Here is a 22,303-nt window from a genome sequence, read left to right as displayed (position 1 = left end):
CTCTCTCTCTCTCTCTCTCTCTCTCTCTCTCTCTCTCTCTCTCTCTCTCTCTCTCTCAGTGGTGTGTCTGGATGTAGGCTGCTAGTGGAGCCTAGTCGCTGCTTGTGCGCACTCTCTCTCTGAAAAAGAGGAAAAAGTTCATCATGAGTTTAGTCTGAGACCCGCCTCGCCTCGCAGTAGAGGCTGCTCCCCGTCCAGGACCAGGATGGCTGTTTGGACCAAGAGCGGACAAGAACGGCCAACTAGACCTCCTGCTCCGGGACCGGTGGATCCGAGTAGCCGCCGAACTGACCCGCGAAACACTGACTTTAACGGCCGAAGCGGAGATCACCGGACAAGGAGTCATTAATAATGTGGATTACAACTCCCCAGCGCCGGGCCTCAGAAATGGAATGTCGAACGGAAACGATCCGGGTCTGGCTTCGGAAACCAGAACCGCGCTCCAAGTTCGAGTCAAGAGCAACAACAACAGCCGAACCAGAACCAGAACCACGGCGCGCCGGGGCGCAGCGGCAGTCCGGGGCGCGGGGGCATCAACCGGGGTCAGTGCGACGGCAACTACGGCTTAAACAGCCCCGGGAAGTATCCTAATAACGGCACGAACTCTGACTTCGGAAGCCCCGGGTCCAGTTACGGTAGTCCCGGGTCCAGTTTTAGCTCCAGACAAGGCGAAACCCCCGTCAATCTAGACGGCTCCGGCTCCGAAGCGGTGCGTAAAGTTCGAGTTGTCAAACAGGAGTCGGGCGGGCTGGGGCATCAGCATCAAGGGCGGCCGGGAGAACCGCATGCCCATCCTCATCTCCAAGATCTTCCCCGGGCTCGCCGCGGACCAGAGTCGCGCCCTGCGGGTGGGCGACGCGATCCTGTCGGTGAACGGGAGCGACCTGCGGGAGGCGACGCACGACCTGGCCGTCCAGGCGCTCAAGAAGGCGGGGAGGGAGGTGACGCTGGAGGGTGAGTTGGCCCGACACGCCAGAGCGGGGATCTGTAAAGGCCGAGGTTTATTATAGTCTGTCAGTGTTCTATTCACTTCTTTTTCTCCCCCCCCCCTCCAACGGATAGATTATTTATGACATAATGCATTCGTCATGACATGATGACATATATATCGTTATACAACAAGAGAGAAGAGACACAGGGCATGGTCGCTTTTGGCCCGATATGAGGAGGAGGATACACATTGCCATCATCACCCTAACTAAGCACGGTGGGGGGAGTGACCCTGGTGTAAACAAGACGAAAGTCTTTCTCTGGTCTGCATCCCCTTAACAATTGTGTGTATTGAGCTGTACTGTACTGTACCCATTCTGCAATCTGTTAAATAAAGTTTTCAATCAATCAATCACGCTGAATTCTGTAGACGCCCTGCCGGGGATAGGCTATACTCGTTTCATCAAGTGTATTACTTTGTAACTAACTGCACAGCTCGCCTTTTTCCACTTAACGACAATAACTCTCCCCACATAAGTATACGGTATAACAAGTATACATAAAGAAATATACCAGCCGCATACACACAACTGTTGTTAGCTTGTTACTCGCCAGAGGGGGGCGGGGTCAAACGCGTCATCAGAAGATATGATGATTACTGTAAACAGTGAAGTAACCACAGCTATGTGGTCACAGAGCGTTTAGCTGCATATTATTGTGTATTCGAGTGACTGTGGGGGTTAGATTAGAGTCCACATTGTAAACACGAGCAAATCAAATATGCATCTGTGATTTTACTGACGTTGACACAGTCGACACTGTACAAAGAAAAGGAGGAAATATAGAAACTATGAAAAAAGAGTGACAGAGGGAGGGACGCTAAGAGGAGAGAGAGAGACAGAGAGAGTGGAGAGAGAGAGAGAGAGAGAGGAGAGGGAGAGAGAGAGGAGAGAGAGACAGAGAGAGGAGAGAGACAGAGAGAGAGAGAGGGAGAGAGAGAGAGACAAAGTCTGAGAGAGAGAGGGGGAGAGAGAGACAGAGAGAGGAGAGAGAGACAGAGAGGGAGAGAGAGAGTGATAGAGAGACAGAGAGGGAGAGAGAGAGGAGAGAGAGACAGAGAGAGGGAGAGAGAGAGACAGAGAGAGATAGTGATAAGAGAGAGAGACAGAGAGAGAGAGAGGAGAGGGAGAGAGAGACCGCAGAGCCCGAGGGCTAGGAAACATTCAGGCACGGAATGCTATAATGTGGTGCTTAATGGTTTGGAATAAACATTGGTCGCATACGGAATAGCTTGAATCCTAGGAACTGATCAATGTGTGGCACATTTCAATTCCTCTTAGCAAGTCAATGAGGCCCCTGGCTGTTTCCCCTCTTGCATATTAGCCTACCCCCTCAAAAACAGACGTATAAGCCTGTTATTCAACAAGGCCAACCGTCGTTTAGTCGGGAAAGTGCACAACTCCAGACCCTTAAAGTAGATGTTTATTTCTTAATAATCGACTATTTAATAGTTGTTGACTCTTTACATCTGCTACGTAGGCCATTACAGGTGCTACAGTATTAGGCACGACAATTAATTTTTATACTCATTGAACAGTATAAGTATTGAACACTTAGTTTAGCTTGCATTTTTAAAACTATCAAACATAGCGGAATGGCGCTGATTTCTTTCCAGAGGAAAAGTGTGCCTGGAGTCTATAATAGCTTGAACCTCTGTACAGAGATACAACTATCTTGAAGCTCTCGATTGGCTCAATCAGATAAACAATTATTTGCACCTGGCCACCCGTACTTGTGATGGACTGAAAGATGCCTCCCTTCACATGGGCCAGACGTACATCTCCCGCGCGGAGGAATGTGTCAGGTCCCTGCCACTGTTTGTCAGTTTGACATGATTTGAGCTGTGTTGTTTGTGAACATCCTCTCTCTCTCTCTCTCAATCTCTCTCTCTCTCTCTCTCTCTCTCTCTCTCTCTCTCTCTCTCTCTCTCTCTCTCTCCCAGGCTCATATACTAGGCCCCTGGAGGGGGGGGGGTGAGGTTTGAATTTCCAGACCACTGTGGCATGTACACAATACATAAACCCCCTAGATATTTTGACAATTAGCTTAGGCGCCCCACAATTCCTGACCTGGGGTTGTATCCACGCATGTAGGTCAAGGGTCAAAATGTGGCGGGGGGGGGGGGGGGGGGCTTTCTAACCTGCATGGTTTCTTTTTTTACTGTTGAATGTTTAGAAACACCTTTCACATTCGGACCCTGTGACGTGACGCCGGAGTTGTAAAGATAATGTAATCGCTTGTGCCGGCCATCCTGTAGCATGGTTACCTGCCTTTCCACGTGTCGAGAGGGGGGGGGGGGGGGAGCGAGAGGGAGGGGGGGGAGCGAGAGGGGGGGGGGGGGAGAGCCGAGAGTGGGGGAAGAGGGGGAGAGAGAGAAAGAGAGGGGGGAGAGAGGGAGAGAGAGAGGGGGGATGGGGGAGAGGGGAGGGGGGATGGGGGAGAGAGAGATGGGGAGAGAGAGAGGGGGTGAAGAGAGTGGGATAGAGATAGAGAGGGAGAGATAGAGAAAAGAGAGAGGGGGAGAGGAGAGAGAGGGGGGAGAGAGAGGGGGGAGATAGAGAGGGAGAGATAGAGAAAGAGAGAGAGGGGGGGGGAGAGAGAGGGAGGGGGGAGAGAGGGAGAGAGAGAGAGAAACAGAGAGAGAGATGGCACAGATTGATAGGTGGCACATTCTGCCAAGCCTGCTAGACTGTAGGGTTCTAGCTTTACTTATAGTATGGTTTCTTAATTAAAACATAAGGCAGAAACAGTCCAACGTATTTCGAGGTCACAAGGTGATTTAATACCAAAACCATTCCTGCAAACGGAAGAGACAGAAGAGAGACTAGTGTTTTTTGGGGGGATCCTAATTAAAGGAAGTGCTGAATTGAGTCAGGACATGCCGTTAGGAAATCTACACTAGTATAGAGAACTCCAGCAGTTTATAATGTCCTTTTGACCTTCAGCTCTTTCTTCCCTTGTGACCTAATGTCGACTTGGCAGCCTGGGATATTATCTGCATCTCTCATTGAAGGTAATTGATATCTGGCCTTGTCATCGGCCGCCTCAATTTGAATGCAGCATAAGAGATGAATGGAATGGGGGGGGGGGGGGCAAAAGATTTGCTCGAGCAACGAATCAAACAATTACAAATTCCTGGTGGAGTCTATGTTAACATGAGGAAACAACTAGGTCAAAGGTACTGTAAAGTGGTGTACGTGTTAAAATAATAGCTCTACATTCCGACAGCCATCATTGATATAATAGAGCGTCTGGTCAGGAACACGGGTCTCCCGGCCCCTCGCTTCGCTTCGCAGTAAACAGAAAACAAGAGGGAGAAGAACTGATACCAGAACATTTATTTTCTGTTTAGTGCAGAGCGGGAGGGACTGGGAGACCCATGTTACTGACCAGTGTTACTATAGCAGTGATGGCTGTCAAAATGTGGAGCTATTTAACACGTATTTTAACAAAAATATAGCACTTAGGGCACCTTTTAAAATCTGTCCCTAACCAGAATCACTTCTATTGGTGCTGACTCGCATCGAGAAGACAAAAACAACTACAGTAGCTAGAGTTAAATATTTTAACTGATGGTCTGGGTCTATATGGCTTCAGTGAGAAGCAACGGAGCGGATCGGTACTCGGTGGGATCAGCATTGACGGCAGTCAGATGACAAGGCATAGCCTACCAGCTGACAGATAGACGTAATGTCCCATATGTCCTGAAGTGTTTGTCGTCTGAACCCTGACATCTGATTGGGTAAGCCTGCCCGGTCAGTGGACGGAGACATGGGGGGGGGGGGCGCGCTATTGTGTGAGTAATTGGAGGAATAAAAACAGCACACGTAGACAAAGACGCCATTGATGAAACGGGGACAGTCCTGATGAGAGGGGGGGACAGTTCTTTTCTTTTGTTGAAAAGCCAAAACTCCCTGACCATCCGTTCACTTGAGACCTGCCAGGAAGAATGAGTTGGCAAAGTCTGAACTAGGCCAGACGACTGTCGGTTCGGTCTCCTTCTGTTTGACACTGGCGGCCATGTTTATGTCCAAAGCTAGCGTCTTATCGATCGACGTCCCACATTGTAAAGCAGAACAACTACCATTAAGGGTAACAGACAAGATAATAGGAGATGATAAGCCTTTTTTACATTTGTTTTTTTAAAAGGCCCAATCAGTGATCCTGACAAATGGGTAGCCCTACCACAAAAAAATGAAGAAATAAAAAATAGCAACAGAGACATGTTTTTATTGTCTGGTTGTTTTTATCCTCGACTGAGCTCTTGATACGAGGACTAACACTAGACGACAGGAGAATATGAGTTTTTAAATGTATTTGCCGTAGTTTGTAGCTGTAAAAGGTCGGTAACTATGTTTCAAAGCGTCAGCTTATCAGTGAATAACTGAAGCTTCAGCCATAATTATCAGCGAATAACTGAAGCTTCAGCCATAATTATCAGCGAATAACTGAAGCTTCAGCCATAATTATCAGTGAATAACTGAAGCTTCAGCCATAATTATCAGTGAATAACTGAAGCTTCATCTATAATTATCGGTGAATAACTGAAGCTTCAGCCATAATTATCAGTGAATAACTGAAGCTTCAGCCATAATTATCAGTGAATAACTGAAGATTCAGCCATAATTATCAGTGAATAACTGAAGCTTCAGCCATAATTATCAGTGAATAACTGAAGCTTCAGCCATAATTATCAGTGAATAACTGAAGCTTCAGCTATAGTAATCAGTGAATAACTGAAGCTTCATTCTTCCCGCGTGCAGAGTTTCAGTGTGGCGGGTACATGAGAGCTGTGGGGTACAAAAAAGAAAGCATTTGGATATTGATTTTGGCATCAATTAATATGGCAGTGGATGAGGCCTCAAAGCGCTGGGGTCAGCGCTGGGGAAAGGTTTGTTTACCCTGGTGATGTCTGTACACACTGGAGTAAAACATCTACATTCCCATTTACACCGGATTAAAGGAACACGCCAACATGATGAGAAGTGCGTTTACGGACCACTCGCCTAGCTGTTGGCCAAACATACCTCTCCCAGAGTTTTAAGTGTTCTTGTCTGACTCTGGAGAAGACAGTAACTAAGCATAATTATTTCCCATAATGTTGGCGTGTTCCTTTTAATAAGTTGAGCTTCCAGTGTGCGGACTATACTTCCCTGTCATAATAGGCGTATTCCTCTTTTCACCACATCTTACCGTGTTTTGATAGAATGCACGTTTGTTTCTATCTTTGTTTGTACCCTGATCTTTCTTCTTTTAACTTGTGCCTTGGTTACGGTTTGGAGAACGACCAGTTTTTTAACTCTCCGTTTGTTTTTACCAAGGGGAAGTCAGTACCGTTTTATTTTTGTCACAATGCCTCAGTGAAACAAAGAATGGCGTCTATTGCCAAGTAGACTTGCATGCAAGGAATGTGTGTCAGTGCTCCACGCAAAGAGAACGAGGAAACAACACACCTAGAATAATATAAAAGGCAATACAGAAGAATCTGAAGTAAAAACGATACGAAAATGCAAACGCAGGGGAAATACTCTTCACATTCCTCTCACACCACATCTGGCCGCGTGCTTCCTGGTTCACGGACAGACGTGCAGAGAGGACATTGTAGTATGTTGTAGAGGACAGTGTAGTATGTTGTAGAGGACAGTGTAGTATGTTGTAGAGGACAGTGTAGTATGTTGTAGAGGACAGTGTAGTATGTTGTAGAGGACAGTGTAGTATGTTGTAGAGGACAGTGTAGTATGTTGTAGAGGACAGTGTAGTATGTTGCAGAGGACAGTAGTATGTTGTAGAGGACAGTGTAGTATGTTGTAGAGGACAGTGTAGTATGTTGTAGAGGACAGTGTAGTATGTTGTAGAGGACAGTGTAGTATGTTGTAGAGGACAGTGTAGTATGTTGTAGAGGACAGTGTAGTATGTTGCAGAGGACAGTAGTATGTTGTAGAGGACAGTGTAGTATGTTGTAGAGGACAGTGTAGTATGTTGTAGAGGACAGTATTATGTTGTAGAGGACAGTGTAGTATGTTGTAGAGGACAGTAGTATGTTGTAGAGGACAGTGTAGTATGTTGCAGAGGACAGTGTAGTATGTTTTAGAGGACAGTGTAGTATGTTGCAGAGGACAGTGTAGTATGTTTTAGAGGACAGTGTAGTATGTTGTTGAGGACAGTAGGGCTGCAACTAATGACTATTTTGGTAGTCGACTAATCTGTCGATTATTTTTTCGATTAGTCCACTAATCGAAAAACAACTATATTAAAAATAAATAAAAATATAAAATATATATAATTGTGTTTTTTTTTTTTTAACTACCTATCTTTGTGAAAGACAAGTGGCTTCTCAGCTCTGGTCCAGCTGAAGACAGAGCAGAGGAACAGATTGGACATTGAACATGACCTCAGAGTTGCTTTGAAACTCTTGTCAGGACCAAACAACATCCCCAGTTATCCCATTAGTTCCCCCAAACTTACTGTCGGTCTGTTATGTTAAGCTAAGAAGTCTTCAGCTGGCTGGACCAGAGCTGAGAAGCCACTTTCACAAAGATAGGCAGTGCAAATATTTTTTTTTTTTTAATAATATTTTTTTAATTTTTTTTAATGACTAATCGACGCAACAATATCTCGTCAACGATTTTTCATAATCGACGACCTAATCGTTGCAGCCCTAGAGGACAGTGTAGTATGTTGATGACTAATCGATGCAACAATTATGTTGCATCGATGGAGGAGAGTGTAGTATGTTGCAGAAGCACACGCTCATGTGTTGCATCATCTGTCCCGTGTCCTCCTTTCACAACCAGGTCAGAGGGGGGGGGGGGGGGGGGGGGGGGGGCAGGTGTGCATAATTGTGTGTTTTAGAATACGAGGGAATTCTCTTTATCCTCCTGTTTCATGTTATGCTTATTAGTGTGTGTGTATGTGTATGTTTGTGTGTGTGTGTGTGTGTGTGTGTGTGTGTGTGTGCATTGGGCGGCCGTGTGTGATCACATGTGTCCGCATGGGTGTGCAGCCTTGTGTATATGACGATATATACGGCTGTCTGTCTGTGTATATGCATATGCAGCTGTGTGTGTATTGGCACACGTGTGTATGTGTGTCTGTGTGTGTGAAGGGGAGCCCCTCTTGGGGTGGTGTGTAAAGTGAAATCCCCCTATATCCTTCTACTGCCCCCCCCCCCCCCTACACACTACACACACACACACACACACACACACACACACACACACACACACACACACACACACACACACACACACACACACACACACACACACACACACACACACACACACACACACACACACACACACACACACACACACACACACACACACACACACACTCCATCTGAGCTCCCTGACACATTGTTCTCATTAGAACTCTAGCAGAAATATTCTGGGGATTGTCACGGGAGGGGGATGGGAGGAGAGGGGAGGAGAGGAGAGGGGAGGGGAGGAGAGGGGAGGGGAGGAGAGGGGAGGGGAGGGGAGGAGAGGGGGGAGGAGAGGGGAGAGGAGAGGGGAGGGGAGGAGAGGGGGGAGGAGAGGGGAGGGGAGGGGAGGAGAGGGGGGAGGAGAGGGGAGAGGAGAGGGGAGGGGAGGAGAGGGGAGGAGAGGGGGGAGGAGAGGGGAGAGGAGAGGGGAGGGGAGGAGAGGGGGGAGGAGAGGGGAGGGGAGGGGAGGGGAGGGGAGGGGGGAGGAGAGGGGAGAGGAGAGGGGAGGGGAGGAGAGGGGAGAGGAGAGGGGAGGGGAGGAGAGGGGAGGAGATGGGAGGGGAGGAGAGGAGAGTAGAGGGGAGGAGGAGAGATGGAAGGAGTGACAGAGAAGGAGAGAGAGGTGAGGGGGGGGGGGGTGGATTCAGAATGAGAGACTAATATATCTACTAATCTGTAATACTATAGTATTGTTGGCTCCGGTGGGAATTGAACCCCTAACCCTGGAAGTACAGTAGTAGTGCCATGCTCTATCCATAGAGCTACACAGGTAATTGAACCCCTAACCCTGGCAGTAGTTATATACCGATTAAACGCCCGGCCAATTATTCTGGCTGATGTCTGAGATAATTGGCATTGGCCGACGACTGTGGCAGATTAACAGAAATATATGTATCATTTGACAGATTATGGTCTTTTAGTGAGAATACTATGATTGACAGCTGTAATGTTAGCAAGAGCAGGCCGAGCTGTCGTCAACCAGCTAAGCAAGCTAGCCGTTAACACTGCTTGTTTTAATTCCATGCTCCACCCCGCTGAGCTACACAGGGAATTGAACCCCTAACAAGACTGGCTCTTTTAATTCCATGCTCTACCCCGCTGAGCTACACAGGGAATTGAACCCCTAACACTGGCTGTTTTAGTGTTTTAGTCCGTTGAGCTACACAACAGGACCACAGGAGAGGTGTAGGAGGAAGAGGAAGAGGCAGGGGAGAGAGGGATGGGAGGAAGAAGAGGAGGAGGAGGAGAGAGAGAGAGAGAGAGAGAGAGAGAGAGAGAGAGAGAGAGAGAGAGAGAGAATCTGGGCGAGACGTGTCCCGGAGGAGAGAGCAGACCTCTGGTGAACTGCGGACACTATTCCCTCAACAATGTCTCCAGCTTCCCTCGAGCTGGGCCTCCGCTACAGTTGAAAACAGATGAGGAAATATCTAGGGATGCCCCGATCACGTTTTTGTTGCCACCGATACCGATCGCCTATGAGTCATATCAGCCGATACACTGCCGATACCGATGGTTTTTGGTTTTCTTATAGCAGCTGGCAGTATTATACTGTAGGTCTAACACAGGCATTCTCAAAGTCCGGTCTAAATGATCTAATCTAATCTTAGAAATTAAGTAAAGTGAATAGTACTAGGTGTTAAGCATAACAGTATCTAAGTTAATTTACTTCTGACCATTATAGTCAAAGTATTTTCCTATGAACTGAAACTTATAAGATGTTCTCAGTGTTCAGTTACAGCTATGGAGCTGATAGCTAATTAGCCAACAGCTGCAAAAACTAATGATGTCAGATGTTATAAGACATTGATATCAGGAGCTATCTGTAGCTACTGCTAGCCGGCTATATAATGTTAGACAACGCCTCATGTATTAAACTAAAGTGAATAGTTGACTGGGTCATTTTGTTTAAACAGTAACGTTAGCTAGGTACTAACGTTAGCTCACGGAGCGATAGCTAGTTAGCCAACGCTAGCCAGCACCTGCGAAAACGAATGCCAAACTGATGATATCAGACGTTGATATCAGTAGCTATCAGTAGTTAGATAACATTAGACAACGCCTCATGCATTAAACTAAAGTGAATAGTTGACTGGGCCATTTTGTTTAATACTTGTTATGTTGAAAGAGGAGCTCTGAGCTGCTCATGCACTCGACTCTTGCCGTAAGGGTTTGTTGACATGACGGGTCTGTGAGGGGGAGGAGGAGGGGCAAGACGTGCAGCAGCAGCAGCTGTGTGGCTGTGAGAGAAGAGCGAGTGAGAACTCCGCTGAGAATTGGATCATGTTTTTCGTGCGTGTCATCGATCGGTTTTCACGATCGGCGAAAATAAAGCATTATCGGAATTCACCGATCTCATATTTATACTGAATATTGGCCGATACCGATCGCTGGCCGATCGATCGGGGCATCCCTAGAAATATCGTCTGCAGTTCTACTAGAGGTCCGCTCTCCTTCGGGTGACGATGTCATAGAGGTCCGCTCTCCTCCGGGTGATGATGTCATAGAGGTCCGCTCTCCTTCGGGTGACGATGTCATAGAGGTCCGCTCTCCTCCGGGTGACGATGTCATAGAGGTCCGCTCTCCTCCGGGTGACGATGTCATAGAGGTCCGCTCTCCTCCGGGTGATGATGTCATAGAGGTCCGCTCTCCTCCGGGTGACGATGTCATAGAGGTCTGCTCTCCTCCGGGTGATGATGTCATAGAGGTACGCTCTCCTCTGGGTGATGATGTCATAGAGGTCCGCTCTCCTCTGGGTGATGATGTCATAGAGGTCCACTCCCCTCTGGGTGACGATGTCATAGAGGTCCGCTCTCCTCCGGGTGATGATGTCATAGAGGTCGGCTCTCCTCCGGGTGACGATGTCATAGAGGTCCGCTCTCCTCTGGGTGACGATGTCATACGAGCTCTCGAGCCACAGAACACGCTGCTATGTTTTATGTGCAATTATCACATGTTCGATTTCCTTAATTTGCCTAAGGGGATCAATAAAGGAATATCTTATCTTATCTTATCTTATCTCATGTCCTCCTCACAACAGAACAGAACAGGTTTGAGGTTGATCATCTGAGAAAGACCTCTCTTTGAGGAGAGACTCGTTCATAATCTCGTTCATAGTCTTCACCTCCCGCTGCCTCCACTGCTCCAAGTGTATTATCAAGGACCAGTCTCACCCAGCACATCACCTCTTTCAGCTCCTTCCCTCAGGGAGGAGATACCGGTCCATACATGCGAAGAGTTCAAGATTTATGAACAGCTTTTTCCCTCAAGCAGTCAGACTGTTAAACTCTCATTGACTGTCCCCTCACGTGCACCATGCACTTACCTGGACTTGATAAACACTATGTTACCGCTCACCATGGACTTTATTATTTAAAATATTCTGTTATATATTATGTACAGTGTTATGTGTTACATGTATGTATTGTACTACGGTCTGTGGGAGCTCCCCTGAAATTTCGTTGTATACTTGTGTGCAATGACAATTAAAAGTCTATTCTATTCTATTCTATAATCCACAAGTCAAAACTGAGCCGTACAATAATAGCAATAACATGTGAATTATATCCCGTCTACTATTCAAATATCACGGTCAAGCTCATGCCAGTAAAGCAAGGCTATATTTCACGTTGCATTCTGTGATAACGTGCGGTAAGAGAGATGGAGAGAGGAGGTAAAGGAGAGGAGAGGAGAGAGGAGGTAAAGGAGAGGAGAGAGGAGGAGAGGAGAGGAGGAGTAAGGGATGGGGGAGAATCCGAGGCTATAGAGAATAATTTTATGAATGTGACATGTTGTCACATGAATATTATGGGCCACATAGATCTTTTATGCGACGTACCGTATATTCCATATACGTTTTCTATTTCATAAGCTGTTTCATTTATGCCCCTGGCACATGGTGGCGTACCGGTACGGTATAGAAAGGCACCATTTTAAAGACAGGTTTATGACGCATGACTTATAATACCATAAAACACACAGAGGAATCTGGATGGATTTCTTATAAAGGTTTTCTGTGTGGGAGAGAAGGAGAGAGAAGTCTCTATCTCTCTCGGCCACTCCCTCATTCTCTCTCTCTCTTATTCTCTCGCTCCATCCCTCTATTTCTCTCACTCCTTCATTTTCCTTTCTCACTCGTTCCTTCCGTCCATATAGACGGAATATGATGCAAAAGCTAGCCTTGCATTACTCAGACATTACTTGGTCTTTACTTTGGTCTTTACTTTGGTCTTTACTTTGGTAGGCATCAGTGGTCTCAAGGTTAGAGAAACAGACCTGTGATCAGAAGTTTGGTCTTTACTTTGGTAGGCAGTGGTGGTCTCAAGGTTAGAGAAACAGGCCTGTGATCAGAAGTGTGGTCTTTACTTTGGTAGGCAGCGGTGATCTCAAGGTTAGAGAAACAGACCTGTGATCAGAAGTTTGGTCTTTACTTTGGTAGGCAGTGGTGGTCTCAAGGTTAGAGAAACAGGCCTGTGATCAGAAGTGTGGTCTTTACTTTGGTAGGCAGCGGTGATCTCAAGGTTAGAGAAACAGACCTGTGATCAGAGGTTTGGTGTTTACTTTGGTAGGGCCTAACAAAATAAATTGTTTGGTTCCTGTTGGTTGTCAGTTAAGGCCATGGGTAGGTAGGGAATTTATTTTATTTTATTTTTAATTTTATTTTTTCCCACAGCGACTGGATAGGGAATTTCTTTATTTAATTAAAATGTTCATGACAACATGGATGCATGTACTCTGCCAGCATGTTTAATATCCATAATACTAAAGGTTAAAATACAAAGACACTGTACTACAAACGTACAATGTACAAAGGTAGCATTAAAAATGCCACCCCTAAATACTACTCACTAAATATCCTGACGTCAGAGAGCTGTGCAAATATTGTGAAATACTTGCTTTTTATATATTCTCATTATTGACATGGACTGCACTTTTTGACTAAGATTTAACTAAACTTTATTGTTAAAAAAAAAAAAATAATAATAAAAAAAGAAAAAGAAATGTGTACTTTTTTTATTTTAATTTTCTTTAAACTCATAAAATAATTTGGGTCGCACCTAAATCGGCAGGGTCGGTCGGCAACCGGAACCAAACCATTTATTTTGATAAGCCTAAGAGAGTGAGAGAACGAAGGAGAGAGAGAATAAGAGAGTAAGAGGGAACGAAGGAGAGAGAGTGAGAGGGAACGAAGGAGAGAGAGAGAATACGAGAGTGAGAGGTGTGGTGAAATAGAGAGGTAGGGAGAAATAGAGGGACTGAGGGAAGGAGAAAGAAATAATAAGAGAGAGAGGGAGAGAGAGAAGGAAAGAGGGTGAGAGAGGGAGGGTGAGAGAGAGAGAGAGAGAGATAGAGAGAGAGAGAGAGAGAGAGAGAGAGAGAGAGAGAGAGAGAGAGAGAGAGAGAGAGAGAGAGAGAGAGAGAGAGAGAGAGAGAAGTTGGCCAGGCCACATGGGTATTTCTGGTCATTAGGCAGAAGAGGGTCTGTGTGACTGAGGCTCTGTAACCTATTATTACAAACCTTCCTTCCAGTAGGAGCTCTCTCTCTGTGTGTATTTGTATGTATGTATGTATGTGTGTATTTGTATGTATGTGTGTATTTGTTGTATGTATGTATGTGTGTGTGTGTGCGTGTGCGTGTGTGCACGTGCATGAATGTGTACTTGTATGTATGTGTGTGTGTGTGTGTGTGTGTGTGTGTGTGTGTATGTGTGTGTGTGTGTGTGCGTGTGTGTGTGTGTGTGTGTGTGTGTGTGTGTGTGTGTGTGTGTGTGTGTGTGTGTGTGTGTGTGTGCTGACAGACTGGTGGTTAAAGGCTGAACATGGTTTCGAACCACAAACTACTGCAACAACCAAAATATGTGTTGAGTCAGATTCTTCCCCCTCTCACATTCCTCCTCCTCCTCTCGTCTCCTCTTTTCTCCTCCTCCTCTCTCTTCTCTCCTTCTCTTTTCTCCTCTTTCCCCCTCCTTCCCCCTCAGCTGGCCCTCTCACCTCCTCTTTTCTTCCCCTTCTCTTCCTCCTCCTCCTCTTCCTCCCCCCGCTCTGCCCCCTGCGGTTCCCTTGCTGTGGCCAGTGAGGTATGAAGAGAGGGAGACGACTTGTGGGACGTTGGACGCCATCGCAAGGGAGCCACTCTGTTGCACACACACACACACACACACACACACACACACACACACACACACACACACACACACACACACACACACACACACACACACACACACACACACACACACATACAAGTACACATTCATGCACGTGCACACACACACATCATACTTGTGCAGACATTCAAAATACTGCACTGTCACTCATATCCACACAGACACACTTTCTCAAATAAATTCTACTACTAAACTATACTATACAAGTTCTACTACTATTACTTCTACTACTACTAGTTATACTACTACTACTATTACTACTATTAGTTATACTACTTGTAACTGAGGGGTACAATTCCCTGACTGTATTACTAGATATGATACTTACTACCACTACCTTTGTACTTAATATTCGGCCACCCAGTACACGGCATAAATATATTATCATGAACACTCTCACGTAGATGAAACGGATCCAACACAAATGTACGAATTAGAAACAGGTCTTTATTTCTACACAGCGATGGTGTGTAGAATAAGCACTTAATCACTTAATTACATTTATGAATTGAAATAGTATGCACTTTTATGGCAAGGAGTATTCGTCGGTATATCAATAGAGAATGTCCAATCTCTGAAGGCGCAGGTGGTAAATATACGACCTGGAATAGTTAAGGAATAACAGCAATGATACTTTAATGATTATATGACTGGATACACTAAGGGGGGGTTAATCCGGTCGCTTGTAAGCCGACAGGAGTAGGAGGAGGGGGGGGGTAGAATCCGGCTGCCTCGTCCGGCCAAGGGTATCCCAGGTGAACCCACTGTAGTGCCGTTCAATGCGCCGGCGATCCTTGGACCACAGATGAAAGCAGGTGGACTCTTTGTGGGCCGGCTCTCTCCGGTCCACGGGGGAGAGACGTGAAGCGACCTCGTCTTGCAGAGCGTCTCCTCACCTTGCGTCCTCTCCAGGGGGGGGGGTTCCAACACACGGCAGTGTCGGGGGTCTTTATCCATGGAATAATCAAAGTATCCAAACCATAATCCGTGCCTGGGAAGGCGGGCTGTCGTCGGTAGAATAATCCGGTATACAGGTCCACTCGCTCGTCGGCTCTGGGGCTCCTCGGGTGCAGCTTCACATAGGGTCAACCACCCTGGGTAAGCAGCCAGTTCTCTGCCCGAAACGATGGGGTACTGACTACGGTAGTATTCTCACCGCACGAAGCACTATATATTAACAGACTATTATTAGCTTAATAGACTACGTCCAACTCGACGATATAGTGCCAAATATGACTATTCAAATATTAATATACACGATGTCTCAATACCGATGGTAGGCGAACTTGGCCTTACTCCCACACGTGGCGTCGCGGGGAGGCTTTACGTCTGTGACTCTATTGGAGGGTAAGAAACTGGACTGAAAAGCAAGTCCTACTTTAGTAGCGCAGTATATATACGCACTATGAACAAATAGTCCCATTAGTGGTGCGGTAGCCAAATTCCTACGCGGAACTAGGACTTGTTCGTACATGTCGAGCGGTACGTTTGAACTGGGTCTGAGGGGTATGGCAGCCTGGCACCAAGGTCTCGACCAATAGTCGAATGGAGACTATTATGGGATGTTCAGTAGGCCAGAATGGATATTCAATGCATATTGTACAAGGAATATACAAGGGATATCAGGGAATATTAGAGAATATACAAATACAATTAAATATATATATATAAATAAATATATATATTCGGTTTAATCTGGCCCTTCACAACAGCCACCCCCTGAATAGGTCCCAGACCTAATCAGTTAAACAGAGACAGATTAATCGCGTTGTCTATTTACACATAAGGGTTTGCTGTAGGGGTCAGTCAACTTCACAAAGTCATAGGGTTGTAGGGTCATGGTCATCATCGATTGTGTCTGGGAGTCGAGGCAGTTCTATGAGCCTTGCCACGGGACGGGTGTAAGTGCGACCCTGGACGAGCACTTCAGCTGCTCGGACCTTGCCGTCGGCACCGGTGATCACTTTGCTTACGCGGCCGGCCGGCCACATAGCTCTGGGCAGTGATTGATCAATAATCATGACGACTGTTCCTTCTGTCAAATTGTCTCTCTCCTTTACCCACTTCTGGCGGGTCTGTAGAGACGGTAGGTAGTGCAGTAGGAAACTGTTCCAAAACTTGTCGGCTAATACTTGGCTGTACCTCCACATTCGTCGGCCATTCGCTTCTTCAGGCCGGTACATTGTCTGTGGTAATGCAGGATCTAGCCGCCCCATCAGGAGTGTGTTGGGGGTAACTGGGTCGATATCCGCCACATCACTGGAGACATATCCGAGGGGCTTCGAGTTAAGTACTCCCTCAATCTCCGTGAGGACTGTCATTAGGACTTCTTCCGCCACAGTCTGGGCCCCAAGTACTGCATACAGGGCTGTCTTTATGGAGCGCACTTCTCGTTCCCAAGTGCCACCGAAGTGGGGTGCGTTTGGGGGGTTGAATTGGAAATCAACCTGTGCTGGAGCGAGGTGGGTCTTAAGTTCTGGGCCCATAGCTTGGAAGCTCTCTCTCAGCTCTCTTTCGCGCCTTTGAAGTTTGTCCCATGATCGGACAATAGGGTAGACGGTCTTCCTTTCCGTGATGTGAATCTACGGAAGGCCATAAGGAATGAGTCTCTCTGGGCTCGCTGCAGTAGAAGCAATTCTGCTTCCTCGTAGTTAGCTGCTGACATATCAGCGGGGGACTTGCACTCCGGGTGGTACCGCAGGAATGTTCTTTGTTGTGCACTCTCTATGGACGTGCAATCGTCTATGTTAGGGTCGGTGGAGGCTACGGTGCTCAATCCACAGAACACAGACTTCTTAATTTCCACCTCCTCTGGACTTGCTTCCCTCGGGATAGGCATGGGCCACTGTCCTTCCGGGAGTCTTAGGAATGCGGGGCCGTCACTGTAGACATTGCGACGGGTGAGGTCATCCAGGGGCATCCCCCGGGTGATGACGTCAGCTGGGTTCTGTTTTGTATCAACGTAGCGCCACTCTGTTTCTCCGGTTAACTTTTCGGTTAAGTCTTGAATCTCGGTGACTCTGACTCCCACGAAGACTTTGTACTTGCATGAGTCCGATTTGATCCAGGCGTGTACCGTCGTGGAATCTGACCACAGGATTGTTCTAGACACCGGTATGGTGAGCTCACGTTGGATGAGCGTGGCTAGGTGCGCTCCGGCTAGGGCTGCGCAGAGCTCTAGACGTGGGATAGATTGTTGCTTGCGTGGGGCTATTCTCGAGCGGGCGAGGACAAATGCTGTGTAGATCTCTCCCCCCTGGTCTTGGGCCCGCAAGTAGGCTACTGATCCGTATGCGACCTCTGAGGCGTCACTGAAGACGTGTAAGTCCATTTTACATGTCTCTGGCCTCACCGTGGGTGGGAAGTAGCTTCGGCGCATATTAACGCCTGGGAGTGAGTGGAGCTCCATCTCCCACTCTCTCCAGGTGGATGCAAGGTGTGCGGGAATGGGGTCGTCCCAGCCCTGGTCCTTGTCCCACAATGCTCGTACAATCATTTTTGCCCTGGTGGTGTACGGTAGAATACATCCTAGCGGGTCATATTGTCGGGCGAGTGTTGTGTACACACTCCGTCTGGTGGTCGGCGCCGCCGCCGGCCTTCCCTGCTCCGTAGTCAGGGGCTTGTGTCTGTAGTGAAGCGAATCTGTTTTGAATCGCCACACCAATCCCAGGGTCATCTCCTGGGCTTCTCCCGGGATTGTAGCCATCCAGGTCTCGCTGCTGGCTGCCTTGTCCTCGGAGGAGAGGCTGCGCAGTACTTGCGGATCGCTGCTGGCCCACTGCCTGAGATCAAAGCCGCCTTTGATCAATGAGGCGCGGAGTTTAATCAGGAGAGCCTCGGCTTCTTCCTGGGTTGAAAGGCTTTGTAGACAGTTGTCTACGTAGAAGCTGTTCTTTACGCTGTGTCGGACCTCTTCGTCCGCTGCTGGGTCCTCTGCTACATGTTTCTGTAGTGCAAATGTCGCACAGCAGGGGCTGCACGTCGTTCCGAAGGGGAGGACTTCCCATTGGTAGATGGCTGGGTGCTCATCTCCTGGCTTCTCTCTCCATAGGAACCGTAACAGGGGCTTGTCCGCCTCTACTAATCTCACCTGCAGGAACATTCCTTTAATGTCCCCGCTGATGGCCACCTTTTCCTGGCGGAAGCGGAGTAGAACGCCGAGTAGGGAGGGGCCGAGTGTGGGACCGGGCAGTAACTCTTTATTCAGATTTTGGGATCCGATCTGGTAGCTGCAGTTAAATACTATGCGGTCTTTACCGTTGTGATGGACCTTGTGGTGGGGCACGTACCACGATTCAGTGGTCTGGTCAGCCTCTTTAATGTCCATCTTTGTGACGTGTCCCGCTGTGATGAGCTTCTCAATCTCAGCGCGGTATACACCCTCTTGGGCGGGGTTCTTGGCTAAGCGCCGCTCCGTGTTCAGCAGGTACCGTTCTGTGGCGTCTGTCTTGGCGTGGAAAGTAGGCATTCCTTCTCGCCGCAGGAGTGGCGTGGCGTATCTCAACACGCCGTTGACCGGGACTCTCTTGGTCCCTGTCTCGAGGAGGTGAATGGCGTAAATGTCATCTTTAGAGCGAATGTCTTTCTTTCCGTTCTTAAAGGGCATTTGTTCTAAGGTCCATAGCCGCTCTACGTGTTGCAGGAGTGCGGTTTCTCCCTCTGTGACTCGGGAGTGGAGACATCTAGTGGCTGTACTTCGGTTGAGAGATTTGGCGAGCGGGCCTTGGAGAGTCCATCCCAAACGGGTCTCGACTGCTGCAGGGCAGCCTCGGGGTCCGGTATGAACCCGGTCTATCGGGACAATGAGGTCTGCATGGTCGGAGCCTATCAACAGGGTCGGCATAGCATTGTCTATGAGCGGGATCGGTAACTTGCGCAGATGTGCATATTTCTCCATCAGCTTGGCGACGGGGTATGTGTACCGCGACAGTCCTATTTCTTGGCTGGTGAAAGCGTCTGCAATCTGGTACCGTCGCTCAGGCTGGCCGCTTGCTGCGATAGAGAATGAGACATTCTCGCCCTTTATCGTCTTCAAATCTCGTCTTATTGTCCGAATTGTCATTTGGGTTTCGCTTCCCCGCAGCCCTAGCTGGGCCGCAGCGGAGGCGAGCAGCAGGGTCTTCTCTGACCCGTCATCGAGGACGGCGTAAGTGTCCAGGACTTTATTCTGGTAGCTTAGTGTCACACGCACTACTTTTAGGAGTACTCGGGCTCCACTGCTGCTGGCGGGATCGATGTACATGACGCTCGCTTTGCGGCTGGATGGTGCAGGTGAAGGGCGCCGTCTGTTACTGTCGTGAAGTATGTCCAGATGGGCTCCATCGCACTTGGTGCACCTTTTCTTTAAGCGGCATTCGGCTGCCATGTGTGAGCGCGCACAGCGAAAACAGCGCTTGTTGGACTTTATCCATTGACCTGCTTCCTCCGCGTTCAGCTTGGGGAAGGAGTCACATTGCGCTAGCCAGTGTTCTTTCTCACAGTAGGGGCACACTATCTTCCACTTCTCCGTTCTGGAGGGGGTACTGTGGCTCCTGCTGCTCGGTACTGACTCCGATTGGTGCATCACAGTCACCGATCTTCTTCCATCATTTAGTCGTCTGGTTCCTTCTCTGGAGCCAGGGGTGCTCCGTCCGAATGTATCTAGCCGTAGGCTGCTGACTTCTCTCGCCAGGAAGTCTGCTAGATCGAGGAGGTTCGGTTCGGGGCCATTCGGGTCTCTGTGGTCCCTCTGCCGCCTAAAGCGCTCCTGACGAGCGGGCGGCAGCTTCTCCAGGATCCTTTCCACATTTGAGTTGGCGTAAAGCTCATGCCTCCCCTTCTCTCTTTGCGCTCCCAACATCCCTACCAGGGACTGCACTCTGATGGACAGGTCGTCCAGTGCTCGATTGTCTATTGCTGGGGGTAAGCGGTCGATGTGTCGGATCTCCTGGATCACGTAATCCCATATGCGCCCATACCTCTGGTCCAATGCTACCAGCGCTGCTGTGTATGGGGTGGTGGAAGTCGCGTAGGCGAGCGCTATATTATGTGCGCGGGGTACCTTTAAGTGCTTCAGTAGGATGGCGTATTTGTGGCGTTCATCCAATACATCCACCAACATGGTCTCCAGACACATGCGGAGTTCTGTATACTGGGCCCGGTTCTCTTGGGTGAAGTCGGGTACCATAGGCGTGCCAATGTATGACGCTGACTGTGGATACATCGGCGAGCGTTGGGGGAGAGGCCTCCTAGGCGAGTCTCCTCCCACTCCTTGGTATGGGCTGGTACCGGCAGTGTACCATGGCCCGCTTGTCCAGGTGCTGTTCCTCGGTGCGGGTCGTGCGTCGTGCTCACCCGTGTATAGAGTCGGGGGTCTGTAGCGCAGCTCCGCGGGAGTATAGCCTGGGCTGTACCGGACCTCCTGGTCCGGTAGAGTACTGTGCTGTCTTCGGGCGTGGTTCTCCTCCTCTTCCTCTGCGTCTTCAGTTAGGTCATCCAGTGCTTGTAGTCTCTGGTTTAGCCTCTCCACAGGATATGCTGCTCCTTCCCGGTTGCTAGGTCTCGCTTGGACCGGTGGGGGGAGGTGGTCTGTGGGGGGTATAGACCTCGTCTGTTGGTCAAGTTCAGGGTTGTTTACTCGGCTAGGGGATGCCGCCCTGGAGGTGTGTCTAGACGAGTTCCTGGAGCCTCTGGCGGAGGGAGAGGGTGTTGTCCGTCTGATCAGCTGTTCTATTAGTTGCGACTGCTGTCTGTCGCGTGCTGCGTCCCGTTGAGCACCGGCTCGTTCTCGGGCCACATTCTCTTCCATCTGAATGCGTCTTATTTCTAGACGTATCTGCTCGTGTTCGCTTCGCTGCTGGATCTGCAGTCGGTCGCGTTCAGCAGCGGCGTTCAGGCTGATGAGGAAGGCCTGCTGTAGGGTCCTCTCTGCCTCGCTGGGAGAAGGCGGTTGTATAGGGGAGCCTTCCCTCGGGGTACTCCTTGCGGAGCCTTGGAGCTCTATCTCCACGGTGCTCTCCCCGTCTTCTTCCGTGCCGAGTTCTCTCTCGGTAGCGTTGTATTCCTCCCGGGACTCATCGGGGACTACTTCTTCAGTACTGGCGGGGTGTGAAGTCATGTCTGGTTCCCACTGGTCCCCACCGTGAACTTGGTCAGTTACATTAGAGCCCGTAGGGGCCTCTATGGTCGGGGTAGTCTGGGCGTTGGGGTTAGACATACTTTTACTTTCTAGTTTTACCGCGTTTACTGTTAGTAGAAGACTAGGTTGTTGACTGACAGCGTAAGCCTCTAAGTACTGAGGGAGCCGTCGTTCGCGCTGCGGGCGTTGGTTAGGAGGATCGTTTCGTGGAGTGTTCATCATAGGCCATTTCAATATTAATAACACTATATTAATATTACACTGATTACCCTCCGGCTCGAAGGACCAATTGTAACTGAGGGGTACAATTCCCTGACTGTATTACTAGATATGATACTTACTACCACTACCTTTGTACTTAATATTCGGCCACCCAGTACACGGCATAAATATATTATCATGAACACTCTCACGTAGATGAAACGGATCCAACACAAATGTACGAATTAGAAACAGGTCTTTATTTCTACACAGCGATGGTGTGTAGAATAAGCACTTAATCACTTAATTACATTTATGAATTGAAATAGTATGCACTTTTATGGCAAGGAGTATTCGTCGGTATATCAATAGAGAATGTCCAATCTCTGAAGGCGCAGGTGGTAAATATACGACCTGGAATAGTTAAGGAATAACAGCAATGATACTTTAATGATTATATGACTGGATACACTAAGGGGGGGTTAATCCGGTCGCTTGTAAGCCGACAGGAGTAGGAGGGGGGGGGGGGTAGAATCCGGCTGCCTCGTCCGGCCAAGGGTATCCCAGGTGAACCCACTGTAGTGCCGTTCAATGCGCCGGCGATCCTTGGACCACAGATGAAAG

At 48.5% G+C, this 22,303-nt stretch overlaps 1 protein-coding gene across 1 annotated transcript in view; it reads left to right on the top strand.

The window, feature by feature from the left end:
* Positions 1 to 205: 205 nt before the first annotated feature.
* Positions 206 to 22,303, top strand: part of sntb2 (syntrophin, beta 2) — a gene marked incomplete at its 5' end in the record, with an annotated part of 95,284 nt that continues 73,186 nt past the window's right edge. Inside the window, 4 exon segments of the mRNA XM_084335061.1 lie at positions 206 to 220; positions 222 to 413; positions 416 to 751; positions 753 to 954. Coding sequence (XP_084191187.1) covers positions 206 to 220; positions 222 to 413; positions 416 to 751; positions 753 to 954 — 745 coding nt within the window.

The sequence above is a fragment of the Notolepis coatsorum genome (genome assembly GCF_963971535.1).
Source record: "Notolepis coatsorum genome assembly, chromosome: 18".
NCBI lineage: Eukaryota > Metazoa > Chordata > Actinopteri > Aulopiformes > Paralepididae > Notolepis > Notolepis coatsorum.
This window is presented reverse-complemented; position numbering and strand designations above follow the sequence as displayed.